Here is a 27643-nt window from a genome sequence, read left to right as displayed (position 1 = left end):
CGTCGGCATAAAGAACTACCCCCCCTCCCCTGTTGTAATACTTCATAACGCTTGACGTCCCTTCCCTTAAGATCAAAAAAAATTCAGGAGGGCTGATTTTATATAGATACCGTTGCTCATTCCAAAGATATAGGTGCGGATAACCCATATGTGACTTGGTGTTACATCTTTCCAACATCAAAAATAAGGAGTGTTTTTTTAGCCGTCAGCTATCAACGCGAATAAACACTCTGACTTTAAGAGCGTCGTTAAAAGGGACACGTCGTGAAGAAGATGAGCAATCGTGGAAAAAAGCGTGGATGGAGTTAAAAGGTTATCACCGTCTTCGCAGCCCACGTGAGGACACCCGCGATGAGACCCACAGTTGGTAGCGTACCCGCTTGACGTCATCAATAGTCATGCCATTACACGCGGAATCACAAGTGCCTCAACGCAACATGATTTTGCTGTGACAACGCCATGTTGGTAGCTCGGTGGGACAAGCAATGCCAAAATATTGACCAGAACATCGGAGACAGCCTTCTTGCAGCTCACATGTGAAAATAAGTGTGGTAAATACATTTGTACTTCTGTCGGACGCAAACATAATCCCCTCCTAAATGACTCTACCAATTTTGGTAGACATTACCTTTTGTCCCGAAAATATCATATCGGATTATTGTAATTTTTAAACTCACGAAGGAGTTGTATTTTCATTTTTGCCTCTTTGAAAAAGAAAAATGAAAAGTAGTTCTTCCCTGGAGGTGACAAATTCAAGTCCGTAATGAGCGACCAGACATGGACGTGAAATGATATTTGTGTACTTGAATTATTCAAAATCAGAGGGTCTGTTTCGTGCGAACGGATATCGTCAGAGGAGAGAGAACTTGCATTTTGAGAACGATAACACAGCCTAATTAAATACTTCTCAATCAACTGGAGTGTGTATAGTTCTAAAAGAATGCCATAAATTGAAAATTGCAATATCAATATCATAAATACCAGCAAAATAAAAAAAAATGTGGAACGCTTTGAAACGGAAGATATATGAGCAACGTAGTATTTAATCTACATTTTTGAAATTTGGGTGTACGACGCAACTAAAATAAAAGTGTAAAGAGCAAAATAAACGTCGTACTTTTCAAATACTTTTGCATTCAAAACTAAAAAAGGTGCGACTGTACAAACAACTAAAGTATAGATAATTGTTAGTATTACTGTAACGTAGAAAAATATCAATAAACGACAGTGCTGTCTCACTGCAACAATTCATTCCATCGCGAGAAATCAAAGTTTCAACCCCCTGTGTGACGTAATGTTCAACAACATGGCGGCTGCCTCTGAGCACGGCACCCTGCATGCATCGACCAAAAAGGGATGAAAAGTGGTAAGCCGCGCATGGAATGTAAGGGCGATCGCGCGCCCTTGCGCAGAGAGATCCCCTCCCGCCCTCGTATTGATTGCTGCGTGCTGCACGGAGTCTCGAGGAGTTGAGAAATGGCACCCATACACCTCAGTTTAGGACTTTTCATTGGTAAGTTTTTCCAAAATTACACTCTTTTTTTCAATTTTGTCTTAACTTACAGTAGGTATTGCCACATAAGAGCATCGAACACCGTATTTTACCCATAGGCTATCTCGAATATGAATAGTTAGAGGAGCCTCTGAGTTGTACTCACTTTGATCCGTTTGGGCATTTTTACCATTTGAAATTCACTCCATCAAATTCAAAGGTGGAAAATTGATGGCAGTGAGTCTAAATTTAGAGCAAATCAATAACAGTCAGACACATGCATGAATATCTCGTGATTAGCGTGACTTAAAGGTTTTTCATTTAGCATAACCTTACTTTGTGAGTTCATGACACGTTAGTACTATGCGTGACATTTGGACGCTTTAGTTCAAAGCCCTGAAATGTAAGCTATAAGTAGCACATCCTTCCACTCTCTTTCAGTTTGCATGTTAAATTATCAATGCTCCATTCTTGACTAAACCTTGAACCCGAACTGAAGTTCTGAAAATTGCCAAATTTTCAATGGAACAATGAGGAAAAAGCGACTATTTAAACACTTCAAAAACATGGTCCCTCTATAACGGGATAACTATTACAGTCTCTACTGTTTTTCCCGCGTTTTCATTTCTGGCGCTGAAGTCTTTAAAAGAATGACCGATTTCATTTTTGGCTCTGGCCTCGTATTACTAACTGGCAATACTCTCGCCGTAATCAGATACCCCGTAATCAGAGTGCTAAAATTAACGAGTCATGTGCTTCTCTGAAGAGGTGAGAAAAGCGGAAGTGCCTTCAATTTTTAAAATACAACATGCATATCCGTGGTGTACGAATAGTTGTATCACGGCCCTACAGTCAACTCAGTCTAGTCCGCGTGAAGCAAAGTCGCCTGCATTTTTTTGAATATGTAACACACACGCTCAAGATACTGAAAATATAAGCTAAAGATAAAACTCTCTTCAGACTTTTGACCGACCATTTTGCGGACTGGCTGCCCAGTTTACAGACTGGGCAAGAACATCGGCCAGTTCGCAGGCTGGGCATCGGAAGTAACCTGCTCACGGACGAGACAGAAAAATTGCTCGGTCCACAAACTAAGTAATTTTCCCAAAGGGGTGTAACATATGCAAATCGAAGGCGTAAGTCGGTTATCACATATCTCGTTTGCGGTGTCTGAAAATCTCCGCCTCTATGTTATTTTTTTGAGGGGGAACAAATTGACATAATTCTTTTAAGTTTTTGCAAAATTTTCTTCGCACAGAGAAGAAAAATCACGGCAGTTTTAAAGAATTGCCGTTAAGTAGTTTTTCGTTTAAAAAATAAAGTATGACAGGAAGTCTGCGACGTCGCGAACAGAGTTATGTGATTGCCGACTTACACCGTCGAGATGCTTGATCCGTATGATGAAGCAAAAACAAACTGATTGGTAATTTTTGAACAGCCCTCATTTATGATGATTTTTGTTTATTTTGTTTGTATTCGTGTAATCGATACACTGCAGAAACGCTCGGAGTTTTGGAGAGCTTTACCAAAGGAAATGCAAATCTCATATCATAGTTGGTATCAATCTACTGTAGAACTGACTAGAATTTTCTTTATGTGTATTTTAGTGCTACAGATGGCAATTACTGGGCAACAGTCTCGATAATAATTATAATAGTTTATGACGGTACCAAAAATTACGTGGATGTTGTACGATAAATTCAGCGTATTTCGTCTTACTGTGTGAATAGTGCGCGCAATTTTTTCTCCAAATTTTGAGGCAATATTCAACAACACAGTAAGAAAAACTGAGATTTTGTGTTATTGTGGAAAGTAGAACACAAAGTAACCTAAATGTGCGGTTATTATTTTTTGCTTGGTTTTTTTCTCGGATACATTGACCAAATTTTTGGGATACAAATTTTCAATCCCACTGAAATCAGGCGCATGGCTGAAAGATTAAACCTAGATCAAATTGATGATTGTCTAATGCGCCAGCCGCTAGCAAGTCGCGACCTTTGAATGTCGTCGACAGAAACAATACGCGTACATCAGTTGGACGTATGTATGCAAAAAGGAACTACGTGCATAGGGATTGCGCTTGACACAGGTCCTTTTAGAATAAATATGTTCGGTTCAGCAGGAAACATTCTTCATTCTAAGATACCTCAGAGTGACCTAACGCCACGGTCTATTTCACCACAAATATTGTCGAAATTGGTTAATTTGACTGAAAAATAAGCAACTGAAAGTAACCCAAAGTAACCATAAACACAGGAAGGTTTAATTGTGTTGTGACTTTATTTTGAAATCGTAGTTATTTTCTTGCAGATTGATGGCATGAATTGTATTTAATCAATTTATATTCTTTCACAGCGACAGCATGCATCTCGATAGGCCACGGACTAAACATCACGAAAGTGAAAATGCGGAGCACAACGACGACGACGACAGAATATCCAATCACAGAGGATCAAATCAAAGATGATGTTCAGCCCACGCCGAAGGTAACCCCCTAAATCAAGATATTTTAAAAAAGGCTAAAGGTTACTTGCGCATGAGCCAATTTAAGAAAGTATCCTCGGAAACTGACAATACTGCTTCACCTTTATTTTAATCTAGATACCCTTTATACTGAGAACCAAGACAATGAATCCATTTCTGCTTGGTTCCCGTATTTTAGGCCTCCACAGTGTCACAAACGGTAATAAAGATTACGATTTCACCAATTGCGAAGATTATAATCTGGAATGGACCGAGGAATCACGGGTTCGGTAAGGCACAAACGGAATGAGAGAAAGAATGGAGAAAGGAATTTGAGAATGGGCCGATCAAAGATTACGAAAAACTTTCAATTTGTGTAATCTTCATTCCCGCTTGTGACTCCATGGGGGGTTATCTTAACTCTCAGTATAAAGGGACTCTATAGCCAATTTAAGAAATTATTCTCGGAAACTGACAACATTACCTTTATTTGAATCCATTTTTAATAACCGATTTTCGATAAATTTCGATCTATTTTCTCCTGCTTTGATAAATACATCGATTGTTTTAAAGCGCATTTAGGGATAACACCAAGCGTTCCTAAAATGCGCGAGTTGCTGCTCATAGACGCATGTAGTGTGACGTCACATCTCGATATAATTTCAATATTTCGAAAGTCCAACAAACGAACAAAAAGGAATCTCCTGGATATAGGCAGGAGGGTGGGGCTATTCGCTTGATGGCTATGTATGCTACCATGCTAAGCAAGAACACCGTAATTCCACCAAGTTTTTTCCTAGTTTTTTGGAACTTAAAACCTTATAAACTAAAAAATGTTTTACCCATGCACCTCAAATTTTAAGGTTAAGTTCTTGATAGTATTTGTGAAAGAATTCTGTAAAAAACATTGTCCCAAGGTACACACGTTCTTCTGCCATGATACATTGTTTCCAAAAGATATATGCGCCTTCAATCCACAGCGTATGCAACATACACGTCCGGAGAGCACGAAGAGTTGCTTTCAGGCGTTTTCATCGGTTTAAATTAGATTTACTTTGTGAGCTGCAGCTTTGCATTGACAAACTTTATGACACCTCTTTGAACATTTTTTTGAAATGGTTTCTTATCGGTTCTAGTTTCAGCTGAATGTAGGTGCTTTAAAAACGGAGGCCCCGCCCACAACGAGGAGACCTGAGCGAAAAAAAGAAAGACCCGAAAAAACGACAACCACAACAACCACAGGTGAGTAAAACTGAGGCATTACTTGAAAGTTTTCTAAAATTTCAAGTGCATGCAACTTCCGAAACTTTCATAAAGTGTCTATTTTAAAGTGCTATCTTATCTGTTTGACGGACACGGTGCCTTTTTTATTTTCTCCTGATTACGGTAAATTCGTTTTTTTCCCTATAATATTTTTTCTGTTCCCATCTTTTATTCATTATTTTATTTACTTCCTTATTTTTATCGTTTTTAACTTGTCTGAGGGGAAAATGACCGCAGTAGACGGAAGCAAATCAATGATTTCTGTCAAGTTGGGTCGAAAACATAGAATTTGAGTTTTTGATTAATTACAAAATTCTTTAGTATGCAGTATTATAAATTTCGAGTAGATTAGTAAATTTTTCAGGGCTGTAATAGCGTAAATCTCCACTATGATCTTATAATTCTGGTGTACATTTATGTAACCGTACCTCATGATACCGTAATTACCAAGTACAGTTTCCTATATTGATGACTCACCTTTGACCTTTGCAGAGAAACCAACGGAGACCTTCTTGTACCGATTCAATAATGAAGATGGAGGCGCTTGCATACTTCTCGAGGTTGATGCTGATATTACGTTCAAATATCAAACTACTGACAAAGTCGAAGAGGTAATGGTGCACAGAGAAAAATTTTCCATCGGATAATTCCCTGACAAGAATTCTTGTTGAGTCAACCGGAAATCTCTTTAGAGTGACGTGGAATCTCTTTCAAATAACGAATATCATTTGAAACAGAGAGATTTCTTTTTAGTTCAACGAAAATTTTCGTCCGGGAATCATCGACTGAATTTCTATTGATTCGACAGAAAGTGGACCACGTTAAGCAGAAAGGAACCAAGCTATATCAGCTGTTGCCAAATTTAATTTTTTACATGAAACGATTGTCCGAATTTTTGTGGAAATTTCGATCAGTTTTCTGTATAGTACGAAGCAAATTCTTTGAAATGTTTGATGGAATCAGCACGAACGTTCTCTAATAAAAACTTAAATTACTCAGTCAAATTTGGTGGTAGCAGATGTGGCTTGGTTCCTCTCTGCTGCAGGGCCGAATTTAGGGGGTGGCCACATGGTTCGCGGCCCATGGCGGCAAATTTTGCAATTTTTTGAAATGTAGGTGTAAAAAAATATCGGATTTAGAAAAAAAAATTACAAACGAGAAAAGGCGACAAAATCTCCACTTCCTGAGAGTATATTAATTTCTAAGTTTGTCGTCTTTCGGTGATATAAGAGACAACATTTAATTAGTCGAGTAAAAAGAGGAACCAAGCACGCAATTTGGCCTGGAACGGCGCGACGCAGAGAGCAATGATGACGAGGACTTGAGATGAAAAGGAGAAACCTTCGACGGCGGCGCGGCGGTCGGCATGTAACACATATGAGCGCCTACAAGACCGCATGAATACTTCACGCATTGCGTCAAACACAGTGCGGTCAGCAGCGGTCGGCGTGAAACGCATAGCGCCTACAAGACCGCATGAATACTTCACGCATTGCGTCAAACACAGTGCGGTCAGCAGCGGTCGGCGTGAGGCGCATAGTGCCTACAAGACTGCATAAATACTTCACACATTGCGTCAAACACAGTGCTTTCAGCAACGGTCGGTGTGAAACGCATAGCACCTACATGACTGTAGGAATGTGCGTTAAACACAGCGCGGTCAGTTTGTTCTTTCATAATTGTTTCGTTCATTTCTTATAAATGGAAGGCCTTGTTCACACAGTGGTAGGTTTACGGAACTTAACTTCCGCGCAAAGTTTCGTGAACTTTTGCTAGTAATGTTGACAGGGCTTCACAAAAAATTTGTTCAATACGAGTAAACGCATCTTATGCACCCCACCCCGCTGCACGTTCACTTGATGGTTTTTATTGATAATTCAAAATGAATTAGAAGAGGGCGGCAAAATACAGGCGGCTCATGGGCGGCAAGTAGGTAAATCCGGCCCTGCTCTGCTGAATGCGGTCCAACTGTTCTTCGCGTAAAATTATCCTAAGCTCTGTTATTCCTTACAAAAAAAAGAGTGTTCTAAAGTTTTTAACACTTTTCTAGAACATTTCATAAAGCTCCATTTGAACTGAAAAGAGCTTCTGAGTCAGTTTCATGAAGCCAAAGTCATTGGGAGAAACGTTACTCCATAAACATATCATCAAGTCAAATTATTTCTATGATTACTTTCGTCCTCTCTGAGCCAAAAAGGAGGGGATAGTGCTGTGACTATAAACCGCAATGATTTACAAAAGAATACTACTGAAATTACCTCGAGTTAGGTTTAGAGATATTTCCACGTAGAGATCCAATGAAAATTGGCTATCTACGTTGAAATACCGAAACGTTGGTCTTAATAATGAATTTTACGAATGTGTTTCTACAATCATTGTTGAAAATTTTAATTAAATTCTTTCAGGAATCATCTCTTTACCTCCCGGAAATGGTTTCCATTGACGGCGATTGTTCTAACGAAGACGAAGCTAAGCTAGTTTTGCGATGGGACACGTTCGTATTCAGCTTTTACTTTGCTAAGGTAAAGATATCTTCTCCTCTTTTTTATTCTTTTTCTCGATTTCCTCTTTTCTCTCCTTTTTCTCCTCCTTCTCCTGCTTCCTTATCGTCTTCTTATTATTATTTTTCTTATCTCTTTATCTTTTTTCACCCTCTGCTATTATAATTTCTTCTTCTTCTTTTTCGTCACAAAATTTAAACTAAAAGAGGGTATACGCTGTTACGTGCGTTTGCTGTTGAACTAAACTTCACTGAGAAATAACATTTATTAGCTGGATCAAAATTAATGAGAATAGACACAACTGGCCAATTTCACGTCAAAATTTAAGGACTTTTTTGGAAAGATGTAATCCGTGCCATTCAGCCCGTTAAATATATGTGTCCATGTTCGTCCATGATTTTCCTTTCTTCACACTACTTACCGCACGAAAATTCTTTACTGCCTGCATACAGTATGTGTTTAGACAGATCAAATCACAGTTTTGAAAAAATTCATTCAAATTCCAAATTGTGATGTTTAAGGCACAAGCTTACCATATGCTTTGCTGCATTAATGTGTATGCCCTCCGTTTGCCCTGAAAATGAACTCTCGTTCTTCAGGATACTAGACAAAGTTCTTCAACAAAATCTGTAATTTCAATGCTCAACCAAACTGGTGAAAAATTGTTAGTTGAAAATACTTCCTCCGTGGACTAGATTACTTTCTTCCATTAACGGTCACAAACGCGGATTATTTGTACTACATTAAGGGTTATCTCCATTTAGGACATCGATTTTACAATTTTGTAAACATTTTTCAGACTCCTGGTGGTGAGCACTGGTTTGTAGGAACAATGGAACTCAGATTCAACACAAGTGATCGACACTTCAAACGCATTAAGATTCCACGTAAGTTGACAAAATAAATTAATTAACTTATTGACTTAGGATGATGAATGGTATTCTGTGGGAACAGACAGTATCCAAAGTTAACAAAAAGAGAATTTATAACTCCATCATCAAAAGCATATTAACCTATGACAGCGAGGTGTGGCAGTTGAAGAAACGGTTCCAGGACATTCTTAAGGCAACCGAAATGAACTACTGCCGCAGATCGGCCGGAGTGTCGAGAGAGGATCACGTTCGGAATTATGGGCGTCAAAAACAACAGAGTGCATGACATTTTCACAAAACAGCTTGTCTCGTATGGTCATGTGCAACGGATGCCAGATGATAGGATGCGGAGGTTGCCTAAGAAGGTTCTGGATTGGGTCCCCCTGGCAGAAAGCGTAGAGGACGCCCTACCAAATCGTGGATTGAGGGAATAAGGCAGGAAATGAGGAGATGCGATCTGCCGGAGTAGCTCTGCGGGGCGATTATTGAAATGATATCGACTGTATGTCGCCGCTTAGTCGATGGCGCGACACGACAAAGCGGCGACATACAGTCGATATCATTTCAATAATCGCCCCGCTGGCAGGATCACTATCAGTGGCGGTTGGGTGTTGCAGAGCTCACAGAAGCGCTATAAGAGCTACTTGCTAGTTAGTTAGTACTTATTGACCTCAATTTAAAAAAAAAAAGTATGGTGTCAAATAAGCAATTTAAATAATTTACTTTCAAATGGTCTGAATGCTTATATTTCAGCTAGTTTATTGGATTCACCCATAGGCTCATATCAAGACATATTATAAAAAAATGTTAAACAAATAATGTCCAACTTTTGAACCACGTCTACGTACATTTCTCAATGCGTGAAGTATTCATGCAGTATTGTAGGCGCTAATATTTGTTACATGCCGACTGCCTCGCCGAGGGCTTCTCCTTCTCATCTCAAGTCCTCGTCATCATTGCTCTCTCCGCCGCGCCACTCCAGGCCAAATTGCGTGTTTGGTTTCTATTTGAACTCGACTAATTAAAGGTGCTGTCTCTTGTATTACCGATAAACGACAAAATTAGAAATGACTTTACTCTCAGGAAATGAGAATATGTCGTCTTTCGGTGACACAAGAGACAGCACTTTAAATTGGTCGAGTTAAGAGAGAAACCAAACACGCAATTCGGCATGGAGCGGTGCGGCCCAGAGAGCAATATTGACGAGGACTTTATATGAAAAGGAGAAGTCCTCAGCGTGGCGGTCGGCATGTAACACATATTAGCACCTACGCGACTGCATGAATACTTCACGCATTGCGTCAAACACAGTGCGGTCAGCAGCGGCCAACGTGAAACGCATAGCGCCTACAAGACTGCATAAATACTTCACGCATTGCGTCAAAAACAGTGCGGTCAGCGTGAAACGCATGGCGCCTACTAGACTTCATAAATACTTCACGCATTGCGTCAAACACAGTGCGGTCAGCGCGGCGCTGGCGGAAGTTAAAACTATTAAACCACATTTATGTTTGTTCTTGCATAATTTTTACGTGCATTTAGTACAAATGGATAAGGCCTTGTTCTCACAGAGATAGGTTTAAGGAACTTAACTGTCGCGCAAAGTTCTGTTGACTTTTGCTAGGAGTGTTGACGGGGCTTTCGCAAAAAATATACGTCCAACACGAGTCTTATGCACCCCTCCCCTCCGGCACGTTCACTTGATGGTTTTTGGGTACTACCGCAGTCGATTGAAAATGCCCATTGACCATATCATCCAACAACCCCGTGCCTTTTTTTCCGTGGCCCTTTCTCCTGACTTTACCGCATAAACATTTTATTATTTCTACTGATTATTATGTTATTTTTCTTTTATAGCACGAACAGTGTTACTCAGCACTCCGCGGTCGCATAGCTCATTGTTGTTCCCCACACCCGTGGGCAAATCGTTCACATGCAACCATGACATCGAAGTGGCCTTAAGCAGTGAGTCTCAGAAGGATATCTCTGCCTCAGTTCTCCTCCGAGCATTCAGGATTCAGCCTTTCATCTTCAAGAACGACGAATTTGGCCCGCGTGAGTATTCTCTCAAGTCATCTTTCAATTTGAGGGAAAAGAGAAAGAAGAAGAAAAATGAAAATAAAATGCAGCAGACCTGGATGTGTCTCCTCGATTTCCATGCACTGGATCTTCCGGGTTGTTTTTTATTCACCCCTAAAATGTTTTTATTGTTTAGAAAAAAACAACACGGACAAAATAATAATTTCAACTAATGCCTGGCTAATTTGGCACTAGCCAGAGGTTTGATTGCATCAGCTAAGAGTCAGACAGAAATTTAGTTGAATTAACTTTATCCAAGTTGACTCTGCTCTAACACAGGCAGGTATAACCACACCTTCCATCTGGCACCAAAATCAGCCAGGAAAATAGTTGAAACCGTATAGTTTTTAGACTTCTTTTGCGTGTGAGAAAAGTAGATAACTTTTCAAATGCGCCGGGTTCAATAACTTATTTTCTGATTAACAAAGAAGAGAATACCTTAAGCTTTGTGTAAAATTATTAGTAGGTAAATATGCAGATGAATTCGCCCTTTTGGTCTGCATGCTAGGGTACGTTGGCTAAGACCTTTCGAGATAATTTGTCAGAACTTTGCAGGATGGTTAGCCTGGCGGTTCAATGCAATCAAATCAAGGATCTATTATTAAATCACCTCGTTCCTCAGACAAAGAATAGATTTCGTTCAATTTTTATATCACTAGGGGTTTTTTGAGCGCTATGTAGACCCTGGGGTAGATATAATTATACGTCGAAATCTACTCCGAGATTTCAATAGTGTGTGGTATTTTTGTTCAAACATAGTGTTTTGTGCGTTGACAAGGAGAAAGGAATAACCATTTCCTGAAAGTGAAATAAATATCATACCTTAATCGATTTTATTCTCTATTACAGCGCATCAATGTCCAGCAATCGGCGCAGGGACTTACCGAAGTGAGACAGCACCATTAGTGGTAGGCAGTCTATTGGCTGGTACCACTCTTTGCACCATCGCTGGATATTCCATCTACCGGTACTTTGTCATCAAGAAGGTCGAATACGACACAATGGAATAAAATGGAAATCAACCATCAGTGTCAAAAACAACCATGTGGTGGTTCAGTTGCGTTAGTTACAGAATTGTGTTTTGATGGTTATAGGTAAACCGCAAAAAAGTAGATATCTGTCAAAGGCTAGGTTTTCAATCCAATAATCGAATATTTTGCCCTTTGAAAAATACGGCGATGAACTTCATCTTTCGAGATAACATACACCGTAGCTTCCTCCTTCTTGCAATCAGTTGTGCACACATTTACAGTGATTGCTGAGGGTATATTACTAATAAAACCAGAATGAAAGAAAGCATGGTGCGTGTGGTCCACCGTGTTTGTCGGCAGCTGAGATTTTGTTTGATATTTTACAAAATCACCAACCAAAATCACCCTCAAACTGAATCGGGAATTGGGTAATTTTCGCCCATGTTATCTTTTGCTATCAGGAAATTATGCAATATTCTTACGTTAAATTTTGCGGATATGTTCTTGATTATAGTTTTGAGGAATTTGCAAAAAGTTTCGAGGCGATAAAGAAAATATCAGGCAACTTAAAATGTAGGAAGGCTCATTCTGGCTGATGCCGTGCCCCAAACATTTAGACTCCGCGCTTGGACAGATCTTGCCATTTTTTATGTTGAAGTTTCAAGGAGAGTAAAAACTAAATTTATAACGAATGCAACTGACCCATGTACTCAGTTTAGTATTGTCATCATGTAAATATTTTCGGATTTTGAGTATAGTGACAAAAATAGAGCATCAATGCCTAATATTTCAGTCATCAACTGAGAGATGCGTAAAAATTAACTGAGCAAACAGTCATGCTTACCAACAAAATAATGCTTTGCAGATCATAATGGTCTGAAAATCAATTTCATTTTGTCTTTAAATCTGTTCAAAAGTTTTTTTCAGCGCTAAAAGTCAAATACTTGTCACTGTGCGCATACCTTTCAAACGGGTTGCGCAGGAAATAGGTGAATGTGCTACCATTCTTATTTTTTAGCTTAAGTGGGTGGTTTTTCAAGGCAACTTCCATGTGACATTATACTCAAAATCCGAAATGCAAGTAAAAGAGGAAACTACCTGGATCTGAATTTACTTCATTCAAGGTTGTAATTTTTTATTATTAGGATAATTTTTCCTGTATTTTTACGAGGGATAAAGCTTTCGGTAGGCAATGAAAAGAAGCAGAGCGGGTAGATGAGATCCCTGTGGATTTTTATCATTGATATCTTAAGGTTCAAAACCAAGGAGTCCTTCATTATAGCTTAAAAGTGCAATGACCGTATCTTCTATCGCCGATAATGCGGAATATTCATTGTTGTCCTGGTCACGGCTTGAATATTCACAAGATCACGACGGATTTAGAAACGGTCTGTATATACCGTGTTTTATTGTTTCCTCTAAAAATTTGAGCCAGCCGTTAGGAAGAGTCGATCTGCAGCTCGAAAATGGTCTGAATAATTTTACCGTCATCACAGTTCACTTGCTTGTAATTTCCATCTGCATATCGAGTAGTGAAATCGACGAATAACTTTTGTAATTTTTACGTTATTCTATCGAGTTTCATTTCGACTGTCCGACTCACTATGGATCAACATTTAACGAATTCGAATGGAATATAGACCGATAAAAGTATATCGTAATAATGGAAAGCTAATAATAGTTTATGAAGTTGGTAGTTAAACGATTGTTTCATGAAAAAGTGCTATCATAAGATACGCCCACAAAAACTGTAATAGGTAAAACCAATGATGAAAATCAAATGAAAAAACGCGAAGTATAAACGAGTAAAAGCTTCGGACAGTTGAAACTTCTTCCATTGGAACTCGAATATTGGTACTTAATCTCACAGTACATCATTGTACTTATCAAAACATATCTGAATCTATTAAGTAAAATCTTCCATAATACCCCTATCATGCTGCTATTATGGCAAGATCAAAAGACTAATATCACTTAATGTTTAAGCAATTCAATCTGTTCTTTTAGTTAAATTGTATGATAAAATGTAGTCAATTGTTAACATCCCATATATTGTATATATATCTACTAAACCATGCAGTTTCATTAATTAATGGTTATGGTTTTAGAAAAAAATTAAAATCCAAGAAAAAAATTAAATAATATAAAGGTTGAATGTTCAAGAGTTATGGTTTTAAAAGTTGAATTTTTTTTACTGTTATTAAAAAACTTCATATTTTATAATAAAATTGTGATTGTCATAATAGAGATATCCTCTCATTTACAAATTGAAACCTATGAACAATTTCAAAGGATCTTAGGAGGCTCGAAAATCCTTCTTTTGACTTTAAACTTTGATTTTTTAAGTTAGTAGCAATTGATGAAAGTTTAGCACTCCTATTCTGGTTATACTTCACTGCATTCGGTACTTTGCTCTTCTCTTTACTTGCAGTTTTTCCCAAGGAAAATCGTATTTGTTCTCTTGCTTTCGTTGACAGTTTAGGTTAGACCTGTCAATTTTATCATCTCAAAAAGATTAGGCAAATTAAATTAATTGAATGCTTTTCAAGAGGAAAAATATAAAGTTCCTATGTCTCCAAAAAGTATGAATGTTTAATGATATTTAGGCGTTTCTAGAGGCGCATGTAAAGTTAAATGAAGTTAAGTAATACCTTTTTCTTTTGATTTCGGTCATTGTAAGTTTCAGAATGAAAAAAATTATGATATATCAAAAGGCAAGAAGAACTATAATGCGATTTAGTCTCAGTAAAATTTCATTCGCAAAGTTATTGTTGGTGCACTTAAAGGGAATATCCTCGTTCTTCTGAGGTACAATAATTACAGTTACGAAAGTAAAATGATACTTTCAATGGCGCATTTTGAATCTCAGTCGTTATTGGTCAATGCGGAAAGATTATGGTCTTAAAATTTAACAAACACAACAATTTACAACAGTTTCTGAGAAATAAGAACTTTAAACTTCAATTTTCGAAAGTCGCAATCTATGTCAACGGAGGCCTCAAAATTAGGATTTAATTCATCGAGGAAAAGTTATATTTAATTTATATGCTTTGCACGTGGTTGATTTCAAGCCCAGCCAAATGCTACGTTCAAAGTTGCAACTTTCGTCCTCTCTAAATGAAAATATAATAACTTCTTTCGTGATAGTAGTATTATTTCAAAAATTGCATTCCATTGCACTATTTAAGGGATAGAAAAGTCCTCTACCTCTACTGTAATATTGGTCGTTGGTTTTGATTGTGCCTGGAATCAACCATGATCATGTTATTTTTTCTGTGACTTGGTTTAAATTATTTGCTGTTCTTGGATATTTAAATGCGGAGTTTAACACCTTTGGCTTTCATTTTTGGTAATACATTTATCAATTGCTTAGAGTTAGAGGTTTGTAACTGACATTTTTGTAAAATTGGGTTATTTATCTCCGCACTTCGTTTAGAGAGGCCTCTGTGAGCGTGACAAATTCAGAGAGAGCGGCCAGGGGGCAGAGCCCCCTGGCATCTCGACACAAATACGTACAGATATGACCCCTCCTGCTTTAAGCTACCGATATGGATCAAACAGCATTTTAATGTCTGTTTTAATCATTCAACAATAAAATAACGAAAAACAAAAATTACAGAAAAATTCCTTCCAGTCTTTTAAATCTAATCAGCCACTAGATTTCAAACTACAAAAATGAATTAATGAGACATTAATGTCACGGATTCCGTTTATTATTCATAATAAGTATGTGTCATAAGCATTGTTACTTACTACCACTTAATTTTCATCACGTCCTACGTTTTAAAAATGCAGCCAAGTCACATGAGGTGTACGAGAAACTTGCGTAAAAGTTGGCATGACTTACCGTGGAAAATGAGAGTGCACCACTCCAAATCCATTTGATTCCATTTCAACATCAAAACCAATGGATATTTTCTTGTTAACGTAGCTTTTAGATACTTAAACGAAACTAATTACCTATCTCTTGTGCTACTCACTAAATGTGCTGTCTTCCACTAATTTACTTTTTGTTCCCATAAGTATATCCTCTACTCTGTGTACTTTAATTCCTTTGCTTTTATTGAAAAGACAATTTTTTAAAAAAAAATACATGTATTTTAAGGTTTGTTTTATTATTTTTCTGAAATATTTATCAATATTTGTTCATTAAAAATCAAGAGGATAAAGATTTATGCTCTTTTTTGTCTTGTTTTTTTTTTCTTAAACTTCGTTAGTTTTAATTTCAGAATACGGAAAATTCCATCAGATGGATAACTGTTTACTTTTTGTCAAAATCAGTTGATAAAATAGCATTTTTAAGGAGCCTCTTTTCTTGAAATATACATCTATAGTGAGAGGAAACTTCATAAGATATTTTTAAACATTTTAAGGGTATGCCCATGTTTTAAATGGAATAGAGAGAGATCTTGCTGCAATGAGAGTAACTCGCACGGATGCTGTTCAGCGGACTGATTGTTGAAATTGATAAACAAAGCGATAAACAAAGAAGACTTAGGTAGTATGGAGCGATCCTATTGGTTGGTTACTATAGACTAAGGGAGAAAATGATAGACTAACTATTAGGTGTCTCGTGAGTTTCCGTTAGTTATTCTATTACCTACCTTCCATTGCAACCACGCGCTTCCATCAATAGGATCCCCCCCCCCCTCATATCCTTTTTGCCTCCATTGTCTATAGCTGTGTCTATAAATTTTAACAATCAGCCAGCGGCCACCAAGAAGTTGAACGGTAGACATACATAAAAGTATACTGCTTGCAGCTCTATCGTTTCTTTGAAAAAGTGTACAGCCATTTCCAAAAATTGAAAACGGCACATGTTATAAGCAGAGTCTCTGAGGAAACGTACTTTTCAAAGCAGGTTTTCAAATTTTTTTTCCCTTCTTCATATTTTCGAGCAAAAAATACTTGTAAGTATTGAAATATCGCACCACAACTTGATAGACGCAATCGAATAAGAACCTCGTTTCGGCTGATACAGTTTTGTGCAGCCGTATTCTGCAGTTTGTGCACTTATTCTATGCATTGAGCCATCTTTTAAGCACGCTGGTGTTTCGTGCTTATAATGTCATTCTTTATTTTCTCAAATTCGTGCAATATTTCGATCTATAAAAATGGGTACTTTAGAGCCTAATTTATAGTAAAAGCTAACTATGTGCAAAGAGTTCAAACAAAGAAAACACATTTTCGGCAACTAGATCTAAAGCACGTATTCAGTGAATAACAGTTGCTCGTGGAAGCCTCTCCTTGGCACTGAGATAAAAAAACATTTAAAAAGTTACTGCATGACAGATTTTGTTGATGATGATGATGTTGATGATTTTTGCTGATTAACCTTGCTTTAAACTTTTGACTCAGTTTTGAAGTTTTATTGCATGCGGGATCCAAAGTTGTATTTTTCCCCGTTTTTGCAGGAAGAGGACGAGGCCAAAACGGTAGGAACCCCATTTTTTTAAACACAAATAATGAAACTTCAAAACTGGTCCACATTAAAGTGATGACAATAAAGGAATATGATTTGGCACTTAGAAATCTGCCAACAGGAGACAATTTTATCTATTGAAGACGTAAGTCCAGATGAGGTAAACAGAGTTCAGTACTTTACGGATAGCTTCCCACGCTAGCAGAGCCCGATTAAGGAATGTGGCGCCCCAGGCTAATGATTCCTTTGCGCCCCTCCCCCCTCCTGCTCCTTTTTTTTTGGCCTCCGAGCCCAGAGAAAGGGCTCGGGGAGCATAGATTTACCTATTCTACACATTTCTCCGCACCTGATGAGGAGGATTTTATTTTATTCTCCCTTCATAGTCTCGATAAAATTCAACATTTGGCGCCCCTAAGAAGATCGCGTCCCAGGCTTCAGCTTGGCCAGCCTGTGCGGTAATCGGGCCCTGCACGCTACTATGAAAGTATGTGAGGATTCAAATTTACTGGAAAAAAAATTGATGCCGTCGTAATTTACAATAAAGCCTCGTGTATTTTTGCAACTAGACTTAAAGTAACAAAGTAATGCTTTAAACCAGTAAAATAACAGTTATCTTACAATTTCTTCACCGCAAATCAGTATACTTCATAAAGAGCACCAGACTAGAGCTAAGAACTCAAAGTACCAGAACATGATACGTGATTAATGATGTAGGGGGTCAGAAGTTATTTTTTTTTAAGTTCAATTCCTAGTCCAGTAAAATCAAAAAGAACTTCTATTGAATATTTTGCACAATGGAATTTCGGTCATTTTCGATTATTATTGACTGACAAATTTCCCCAGTGTTAAAATTTTCAAGAAGGATCTGTTTTTCACTGGGAACTGATAAATTAAAAATTGATACAAATTCACAAGAAACTAGAATATTGATCTTGTTGAAAACACTTTTTGCCTTCCGAATTAAATGTAATTTTTCTGCGTCAATTATGATGAATCATTCATTCATTTTCCCCACACACTGAAAATCACTAATTTATAAAGCTACAAACAAATTACAGTAAATCAATTTGTTGTGAAAGAGAGATCAAACCACTTCAACTAAGAAAATTATCACAATTTACCGCAACAAATGGCATCATTATTGAAAATAACAAATTTTAAAGGGGCAGCTGCAAGTTAACCATCATGACAGTAAACTGTTCGTTAAACTTAATGTGTCGACCCTCGATTATTTGGAATGTGGTAAAATGGAATAATTATTGATTATACTAGAATCTATGAACTAATATGTCAAGAATAAGAATACAATCCATGATGATTAGTCTTCAAAAAATCCATATCTACTCATATATTTTGCTTATATACATATTGCAGAAAGTTTTTCTTTTTTAAACATGAGCCTCTGAACTAAAGGATTTAAAAATCCGTTAGTATAATTTTTGAAAACTCCTGATTAATAATATATCAAGGGTTGACCACACTTTTCAATCTGTTAAAATATTTTAGGCTTTCACTAATTTTGGATCAACACATGGGCAACTGCTGATATAAGATGGAATTACTTCTGATGAGACGGGCAAATGCTTACAATCAAGAGTTTCCGATAAAATGTGGGAAAAAATGCAACGTTGTCAAGAAAACTATTCAAAAATAATACGCCCAAATTGTTGTTACATCACTCGTTAGTTTTTTAGGTTTTAAATACTTGGATGCACCTACAGGCCGAAAATGGAAATTATGTGTTTGTCGTGTGCATGAAACAAATGGAAGAATGAATGTAGCTAAACGATTGGTCGGGTTTGTCGATAGGACGACCAACAACTGCATCGCAACACCTTCAAAAATAGAATCGAATAATCGACTGGTTGTCGGCCAGCAAGGAGAAGGAGGTGCTTATATAGCTAGCCGATTATTCGTCCTCTCAAAGGACCTGCAATTCATTTATAAGTCGTCTGATCAACATAGTCATCCCTCTTAATATTATCTTTTGATTTTAGTCTAGTCCTTCGTACCAGACACATTCATTATATTCTATTAAGAAATCTGTTGGTTAAAGCTCCCTAATTTTACATATATGTAATGCTCCGGAATTTTAGACATTCCATTAGACTTCGTTTTTTCTCGGCATGGTCTGACTAGGTAGCATGAGGCATTCAATGAGGGAGTTAAATTGAGCGTCAAAATGATCGATATCAGAACAGTTAATACTCTTTAGGTGGAATCATGAATAAATCGAATATTGAATGACGCAACTACTAACCCGTCGATTGTAAACAAGTCCAACGATACGTGGATAAAATACCCATTTCATCCTTTTATTTTTAATCTGCGAGTGACACGCTGCCTCTGTACAACATGATAGGTCAAACAAACTATTCGCGTGATGCTTCTTTTGTGAAAGCACTGGGTTCGTCAGAATCATTTATTGACATCCGAAAATAAACTTTTTCTCGCAAGTTTTAATCGTTTTAGGCACGATATGCGATTTTGTTCAGACGTAGCATAAAAATAACTCCATTGGTCAAAACCGGAGGTGGCCGAAACGAAAAAGAAGTGCTTTCTTTTGTTCGGAGTATCGCGCTCCTACCTTTTGATCCCTTTATAACTGAAAATTCGAATGAATGAAAGGGCTGGATACATTCAAATTGCTACCAATCGTACCCTTTCTTGAATTATTCATACTTTACGGGCACTGACCACCATTGTTGTCAACTCTAACTGAATAGATCAATGGAGAGAAGCTTTTTTTAGATTCTTTCTCGTCATTGTGTTCTTACTAGAGCTTCAACTTTGAATACAACGTGCTAAAAATTTGAGTAAATATCATTTATGGTGGTTCGATTCCCTAAACCAAATAATTAAAACCTCATATCATGTTTTCGAAAAAATTATCCGGGTACATAATAAGACTCTTTGATTTTGCTCAGTAATTGTAGAATAATAATTATAAATTAATTTAACCGACAGTAATTTTGGAGAACCATTTTATTTTGCACTTTTGATTTCTTTGAGAAAATATTACCTGACTTCTATTTGATTTTGAGAAGACGTGACAGTTTGACCTCATAATTTGATTTGTATTTTTATTCTTTTTGGCATTCTTCAGAAAACCTGTGTGAAGATTTTTCATCTGGGCTCAATAAGAGATAAAGTTCGTTCTAATTATTTCTAATCAAATAAAAATTACAATTTTATTTACAAAAGAAAAGGAAACAACAACTACCAGAATAGTAAATGAAACTGTGTATTTACTTATGTATAACTAATCGCTGTCTTGTAGAACAGTTTTGATTGTTAAGTAAAAATCTAGGTTCAAAGTGGGCGAGTGTTCTTGCGGGATTAAGAATCATCAGTGGACAGAGCTAATGTACAACAATAATTTGAGATCTTTAATAATCGAATAGCAAACTAATTTGACTTACAGTCTGCAGAATGCGTGAATCAAATCAAGATCGAAAACGGAATCCCCCGATTAGAGAATAAAGAGGAGACCGTTTCGCTGACTTCGATCTGGACCTGAATTCAAAATAAATTGTCTTGCTCGGTGGTGTTTGATTTGGATCAGCGCAATTGCATGATCTCCGGATGTTAAATACAATCCTCTGGTTGGTCTTGACCGGAGAGACGTATACTGCTGTACCTGGGAGTTTACTCTTTTCACCGATGGCTCACAATCCTGAAGTTCTAGCTCATTTTAGAGGAAGTGAAAGACTGTTGAGAAATTCCTTGAAATCTTTAATTTATTTGAGGAACTTCCCGTCAGGTAATTACGGATAAAACACTGGAATGTTGTGTGATTTTGACAACGAGATCTTTGAATCCGTCAACTGAGCCATAACTTTTACAAAATGAATATACTTACTAAAAATATAAATTGGTAGGATGGGAGCTGAGAATTTTACGCTGTGTATAGATATATTTAAAATTGACTTTTAGATTTAGTAACTAAGATAAGTAACTTGCGGTAAATATATGAGAATTATTCACAAAAAAAGAAATCTATAAAGGTAGAAAAACTCTTTAAAAATGTTCAAAGGAACAAGTAGCTTTAAAAGAGTCCTAAAGCAGAGTTTGAAATTCGAGTATATTCTTTGCAAAATCCAGAAAAGATAAAAACTCAGTAAACACTGCGAAAATAATAAACCAAGAGGTTAGGTTTTATGGACGAGGAGCCAGTTTGAGATGTTTAGGAATTGACCAACTTTCGAGCGGTGGCTCTGCGATTAAAAATTCTGTTTCACATCAACCAAGTTATTTAGTTTGTAATGGTACTCTTTCAGTCAAAAACTTTCGCACAGTACTTATATCGCGTATTTTTCTCATGGAGGACCTCATCCAATCGAATCACCGAGGTTAGAACTACATCAGCGAATCAGCGATATTGTTTAAACAGGAATATTCATTAGAGATATTGAACTCTCTGATATCATAAAATTTCATCTTTATACTCATTGGAACATTTGGTTGAATATTTTCGAGGTTGAATACTACGACATGAAAATGAGAGTCAATCAGATCGAAGTCCTACTCGTGAATCATCTTTTATGTGTCAAATCTTTGTTTAATAAGACGCAATATAACGCTATCCATCGAATATCCTAGACAGTAGTTATTGTCCTCTCAGGCGAAGAACATATCGACTATTATTTTTTTTTTTCAAAATGACAACGTTTACTTTAAAAATAAAGGAAAATGTCGATGTTGACTACGTACGGCAATTAAAGCTTTCGAATACATTAGACAACGGCTTACTATTTTTAAAAGGCCATACAAATGTTAAAATCATTCAATAAAAATTTAAATCACCACCTGCAATCTAATTCCTAGGAAACCGGCTTTTTGCCAGTGGCTGACTCGTCGTCCAAAGTCAGTGGCAATTCTCGCAAGTTGGTAGCACTGTTCTTCGCACATTTAATTCCATTATAATCACTCGATTCTAGGTGCGGATGCCTGTCTCAATAGATGTCGATTATTTTGCCTGCATTTAAATGGCAGTATCGCCGACTTGCGAGAGTCGCCACTGGTCTGGGTAACGTCATCGACCTAAAATATGTAAAGAGTGAATTTCGAAGAGAGAGTAGAGGGAAAAGGAAAGTGCAAGCTCAGAACGGAACATTTTACAAAAGGAACTGATTGCCTTTGTGGGATCGAAAAGGGATGGCCAATTTTGGCCGGACTTGAGAGCGATCTCAATGGCCTTAATTCGATTCCCCTTCCTCCTCAGCCTTGCGAACTTTGTGACCTCGAAACGACGCCTGGATTTTCGTGGCCGCTTTGTGCAGGTCCGGGTCCGTCAGGTCGATGTCGAGCAGCTCCTGGTCTAGCTCCTGAAACACATCAAAACAAGTCCGTTAGCATCTGCTTAGTACTAATAAGTCATTGGAAGTCTGTCTAACCTTTTTAAGCACGAAAAAAATGTTTGCAAAGAGCTCAAATTTAGCCAGATAGTCAAATGAATGGCCAATTTAAGCGGAAACAACTTATAGAGAGCGTGTTCGTTTGAAGCGCATAACATCAGACGGTCACAGGGGCTTCGATGAAACTAAGATAATATATATCCTAATTTTTTTTTTTGCCGCATCCAAATAAATAAAAATAAATTGGCAAAGCTTAAATTTTGGCAGTCTAGAGGGGGAATCTTTCCCCTGAAATTATGATACTTGAAAACTGAGAGAAACGTATTCACTCATTCTGTAACGAGAACCACAGAAACAGCCACCTTCAGCCTTTAGCATTATAATGTCCTATCAAATCATTCCTAAATTACACTATGAAAGTTCTATAGAATCAAAAGAATACAGAGCCGATACGGTAATCGTCTGGCTGTTTTTTTTTTTTTTTTTTTTTTTTTTATTAAGGAAGGAAAAAGGTCAGTTGAATTTTGGTTAGAAAAAATATCACCAAAAAAGGGAGAAACGAAAAAGTAAAGGAAGATTGAGAAGGGAAGAAAAGTAACCATTGTTCATAGTTAAGTAAATTTCCTAACTCCATTAAAGGCGAGGGGAGAGAAAGGTTTAGAAATGAGATAAGGAATGGAAAATTAGCCTGAAGGAGTTTCAATGATAGTAAAAAGTTTCCTCCATTTTCAGGACTAGCATGTACCTGCAGGGACAGAGGGAAACAGCGTTACCTCCAGTTGATGGCTTTCCATATAATTGCGCGGTCGTGCTGAACTACAATTTCAAGAAAATCAGCGATGCCGTCTAGAGCACAAAACAGACATTTCTACTCGGAGAAAAACACTTGTCAGTAACTAATAGACAGTCTGGCTGTACGCTCCCAAGAAATTTAGCATGTCTACCACCAGACCTCTGTTAATGTAAACCGTAGATCTTGTAAATCTTCGGTAAGCCTAAGAGCTAGTGCTGGATATCTAGCACTAGCTGCCGAAGAAAAAAAAAAGGAGAAAAAAACTGAAGAATATTAGGAAAAAAGAATGCGACTGCTAAATGGGTCAGCTGCGCTGGTCACAGAATTGTGTTTTGATGTTCGATTCTTGTAGAGAGGTTAAAAATAATAGGATCCAAGCATCAACTTTGTACGTTCAATATCAACCGAGATATCGCCCTTTGAAAAGTCGGGTTTATGACGTCATCCACAGCGGTATAGTCACACCCTTGGTTTCTTCCACCTTGCTTTCATCTCAGTTTCACGTTGAGTTTGGTGCAAATTTGCGTCACACTATGACTGATGAAAGCAAGAAGGTGAAAGAAACCAAGGGTGTCACTACCGCGGTGTACGACGTCAAAAGCCCGACTTTTCAAAGGGCGGTATCTCTGTTTATATCGAACGTAAAAACTTGCTGTTTGGACAGATCTTATTACTTTTAGATGATCTACAAAAGTCAAGCATCGAAACACGATGTTGTGACCGGCGCATCTGATCTATGATTCAATTTGGAAAAAAGATGAGGGGAGAAATACCCCGAAGAATATTAGGGGGAAAAAAGTATGCAAGGTACGTCGGGTACGCTCGAGTTAGTTTGACACACTCACCTTGAGTGATATAGGTGGTTTCACATTTTTATGTCGGATTTTCGTTTAGGAAAACACGGCATTAGGACCACTAATAAATACCTCGGTAAAAGAGGTGGAGTCGGGAAAAATTCTAAAGGCGAACTATAGTGCGAGTTGAGATAGATCTCATCACACACAACCCTGAAAACTCATTATAAAACGAGTGTGAAGCTAGCACATAGTTTGAGATCTGTAAGTTGTAGAACTTTTTTTCTCCGAAATGCATCCGACGAAAGATGTGTGTTTTAGAGGTCTGCGAGAGAAGAGAGAAAAAACACAGGATGGATCAAAAATTCTAACTCTGAACTTTTCCATTCTCCTTCACACCGTGTTACGAGGAACTAATAAAACTTATGTCTTCGTTCAAACTTTTTTGCAGCTTTTCCATACTGTTTTCACAGTAAATGGAAATCCGAAAGAAGAGTTGCCATATGCGACTCCTTTCTAATCCTTATGAACACGGTGATGTTTATCGCATTTGGTGATAGTTTTCTCTCTCTCTCCTCCATCGCCCCCCTCTCTCATTTCTCGACTTGGTTCGCAGAACAACGAGTAGACAATATGTTGGAGTTTTTTGCCAACGCGCGTTAAAAATTCAGCATTCAGCTGAAATCTCAATACGGAGGGATAAACTCGTATGAGCACCAGGGCCGGATTAAGGGGTGGCCACATGGGCCGCGGCCCATGGCGGCAAATCTAAAAGGGGCGGCAAATTTTGCGATTTTTTTAAATGTAGGTGTAAAAAAATATCGGATTTGGAAAAAAAATTACGAACGAGAAAAGGCGACAAAATCTCTCATTTCCTGAGAGTATAGTAATTTCTAATTTTGTCGTCTTTCAGTGATACAAGAGAAAGCACCTTCAATTAGTCGAGTTAAGAGAGAAATCAAACACGCACTTTGGCCTGGAACGGCGCGACTTAGAGAGAAATGATTACGAGGACTTGAGATGAAAAGGAGAAGTCCTCGGCGCGGCGATCGGCATGTAACACATATTAGCGCCTACAAGACTGCACAAATACTTCACGCATTGCATCAAACACAGAGTGATCATTGCGGTCAGCGTGAAACGCATAGCGCCTACAAGACTGCGGGAATACTTCACGCATTGCGTCAAACTCGGTGCGGTCGGCGTGGCGCGGCGGCGGAAGTTGAAATCATGAATCCACATTTATGTTTGTTCTTTCATAATTTTTTCGTTCATTTTTCGTTCATTTCTTATGAAAGGAAGGCCTTGTCCACACACAGATAGGTTTGCGAAACTTAATTTTCGCGCAAAGTTCCGTGAACCTTTGCTAGTAAATTGTTGACAGAGCTTTCCCGAAAAATTTGTTCAACACGAGTAAACGCGTCTTATGCACCCCTCCTCCGCTGCGCTGGTACGTTCATATGATGGTTCATTTGATGATATTGATTTTTCAAAACGAATGAGAAGGGGGCGGCAAAATACAGGCGGCCCATGGGCGGCAAGTAGATAGATCCGGCCCTGATAAGAACAGTTTTTCCTCAAAGAGAAATGCTGTTTGGTGCAACACTAGTTACGTCCATTCAGGAAGGCAACTGCAGACGCATTTCGGCCTTTTTGGGCCAATCCTCAGTGCAGTGCAGCCTCCTGAATTTCCTGCTCCATGCTCGAGAGGTCGTGAAAGACTCCAACATATTGTCTTCCGACCCGTGCGTCCACCGCAATCAGTTTGTGTAAAACGGGTAGATAGAGAATATACTGATAAAATTCCAAAATACAATTATGTATACTGTCGGTGCTAAAGGAATGTACTTCTATTCTTTCTATCCCCAAATGCGATCGCTTCCAGAATACTAAAAGTCACGGCATTATCAAACAAACCGTCAATCTAATGCAACAGAAAGTTTAGCACATCGTAAAAAGTGGGTAAGATATATACACACATATGGTATCAAAATGAAAAATATAGTTAGTTAGTTATTATAATTTTGAGACATTCAGCGACTCAGGCTATTAACGTCTTTACAGGTAATTTTGAAAATAGGAGTATAAACGAAAATTTAGATGAGAAATGAAGAATATAGAGGAATATATGTATAGAGGAATATGAAGGAATTGGAGGAAAATATAGAGAACTCAAATTTGTTCTTATCGATATCGCCGCAACACCCGCTTGGACTGGGTCAAGTTATTCTCGTTTTACCGTGACGCTTACCTGTAAGGCTACATCAATGCTCGAATAATTACGAGAGTTATCAATCTCAAACGTCAAAATGAGAAAACTCGATTATTCCACGCTTTGATGATTACCAACAGTTCATCAGAATTTAATTTATCACACATTCTAAATTGACAGACTACGCCACCTACCGTTTACCCCGAAATTTGCAGCGATCTGAAATTTCCAACATTCGGATTTTTATTTTTTATGAAGAGACACCCTCCTTTTAGAAAATCGTGAGTTGGGAAAAGCGGCTCTTAAAGAAAACTGATGCCTCTGAAAGGGGTAAAAATCTAAGTCCCATTTAGGCGCATAATTGTAAGTTTCACACGAAAAGATTCATTGATTCGCCCCAAAAGTTCAAACGAGTGAGAGTCTAAGATCGCTAACCTCTTGATTCAAAATCAGTCCCTGGTGCGAAAGAGTCGCACCATTTTACTGGTTGGTTTTACTAGGGCGTCGGTGTTAAAACGCCTGATTAGAATGATCACGCTGGTGTACAAGAGCAATTTTGTGATTGCAATGGCCAAAACGCTCATTATGACTGATTTTTCAGAACCACATGGGCAAATAATTAGAACCGAGTAGTATTTTTCCGCGGTGCCTGAGTTTTACCCGCGGTAGACAATGTGTCATTATGACCTAATTTTCAATTTCGTTGTAAAGCCACAATAGTGCATTAATGGTCAAAGAATGCGTATCTCAAATTGCGATGTTGTAAAGTCTCTACTAATGTTTTATTTTTTTAAGGGAAAAAACCAAAAGTCTCAATCAGAAATTTCTGTGAATATTTTTATCATTATCCTAAGAAAAATCATACCAAATTGCAATGAAACATTTCCATTTGTTTCTCGCCAAGATAATAGAGTATAACCGGAGATTTTTAAACGTTGCGACTGATATGCGCATTTTCTACATTCAACCAGCATAATGTTAATACTACTGTAGAAATTTGCGGGTTCACGGTGTTACTTTTTTCATACATAAGTTATTTTTCGTACATTTTATAATTTGAAGAGCTTTCATCTGAATCATACAATCGTTCCATTCATATGAAAAAAAGTTTTCACTTTTACGGGTCTATTTTACATTCTTCTTTAAAATGCCATCTGACTCGGGGTTCGCGTTAAACATTCGTTTATTAGGCTGTAAAATGGCTGACATTTCAGATGCTTTACGAGCTCAAAGGACGATAAAACTGCTAAACAGGAGTATATCCCTGCTTTATCTGCCCTGCTTTATCGGGGGGGGGGGGGGGGTTAAAAACAAGGCAGATGGGAATCGGGGGTTTTTACGTTATGCATTAAATATTAAATATTGCTGTTAAGAGGATCCGCAAAACTAAAGATAAAAAGGGTTACGATGAGAGATCCCGGATA

The 27643-nt window shown here is 37.8% G+C and overlaps 2 protein-coding genes across 2 annotated transcripts in view; one reads left to right on the top strand and one right to left on the bottom strand.

The window, feature by feature from the left end:
- The first annotated feature begins 1356 nt into the window (after positions 1 to 1356).
- Positions 1357 to 15824, top strand: LOC109041171 (lysosome-associated membrane glycoprotein 5). Its single transcript, XM_019057404.2, has 8 exons — positions 1357 to 1513; positions 3848 to 3978; positions 5092 to 5197; positions 5711 to 5829; positions 7624 to 7740; positions 8519 to 8606; positions 10449 to 10646; positions 11520 to 15824. Exons 1-8 carry the CDS (start codon positions 1477 to 1479, stop codon positions 11678 to 11680), a joined length of 957 nt encoding a protein of 318 aa, XP_018912949.1. The 5' UTR covers positions 1357 to 1476; the 3' UTR covers positions 11681 to 15824.
- Positions 15825 to 17592: 1768 nt separating this feature from the next.
- LOC109041172 (uncharacterized) overlaps positions 17593 to 27643 on the bottom strand; it is a 151316-nt gene continuing 141265 nt past the window's right edge. Inside the window, exon 4 of the mRNA XM_019057405.2 lies at positions 17593 to 22390. Coding sequence (XP_018912950.2) covers positions 22262 to 22390 — 129 coding nt within the window. The 3' untranslated portion in view covers positions 17593 to 22261. The remainder of the gene's footprint in view (positions 22391 to 27643) is intronic.

Source organism: Bemisia tabaci, chromosome 1 (genome assembly GCF_918797505.1).
Source record: "Bemisia tabaci chromosome 1, PGI_BMITA_v3".
Taxonomy (NCBI): Eukaryota; Metazoa; Arthropoda; class Insecta; order Hemiptera; family Aleyrodidae; genus Bemisia; species Bemisia tabaci.
The sequence above is the reverse complement of the archived record's forward strand: the minus strand, read 5'-3'. Positions and strand labels throughout refer to the sequence as shown.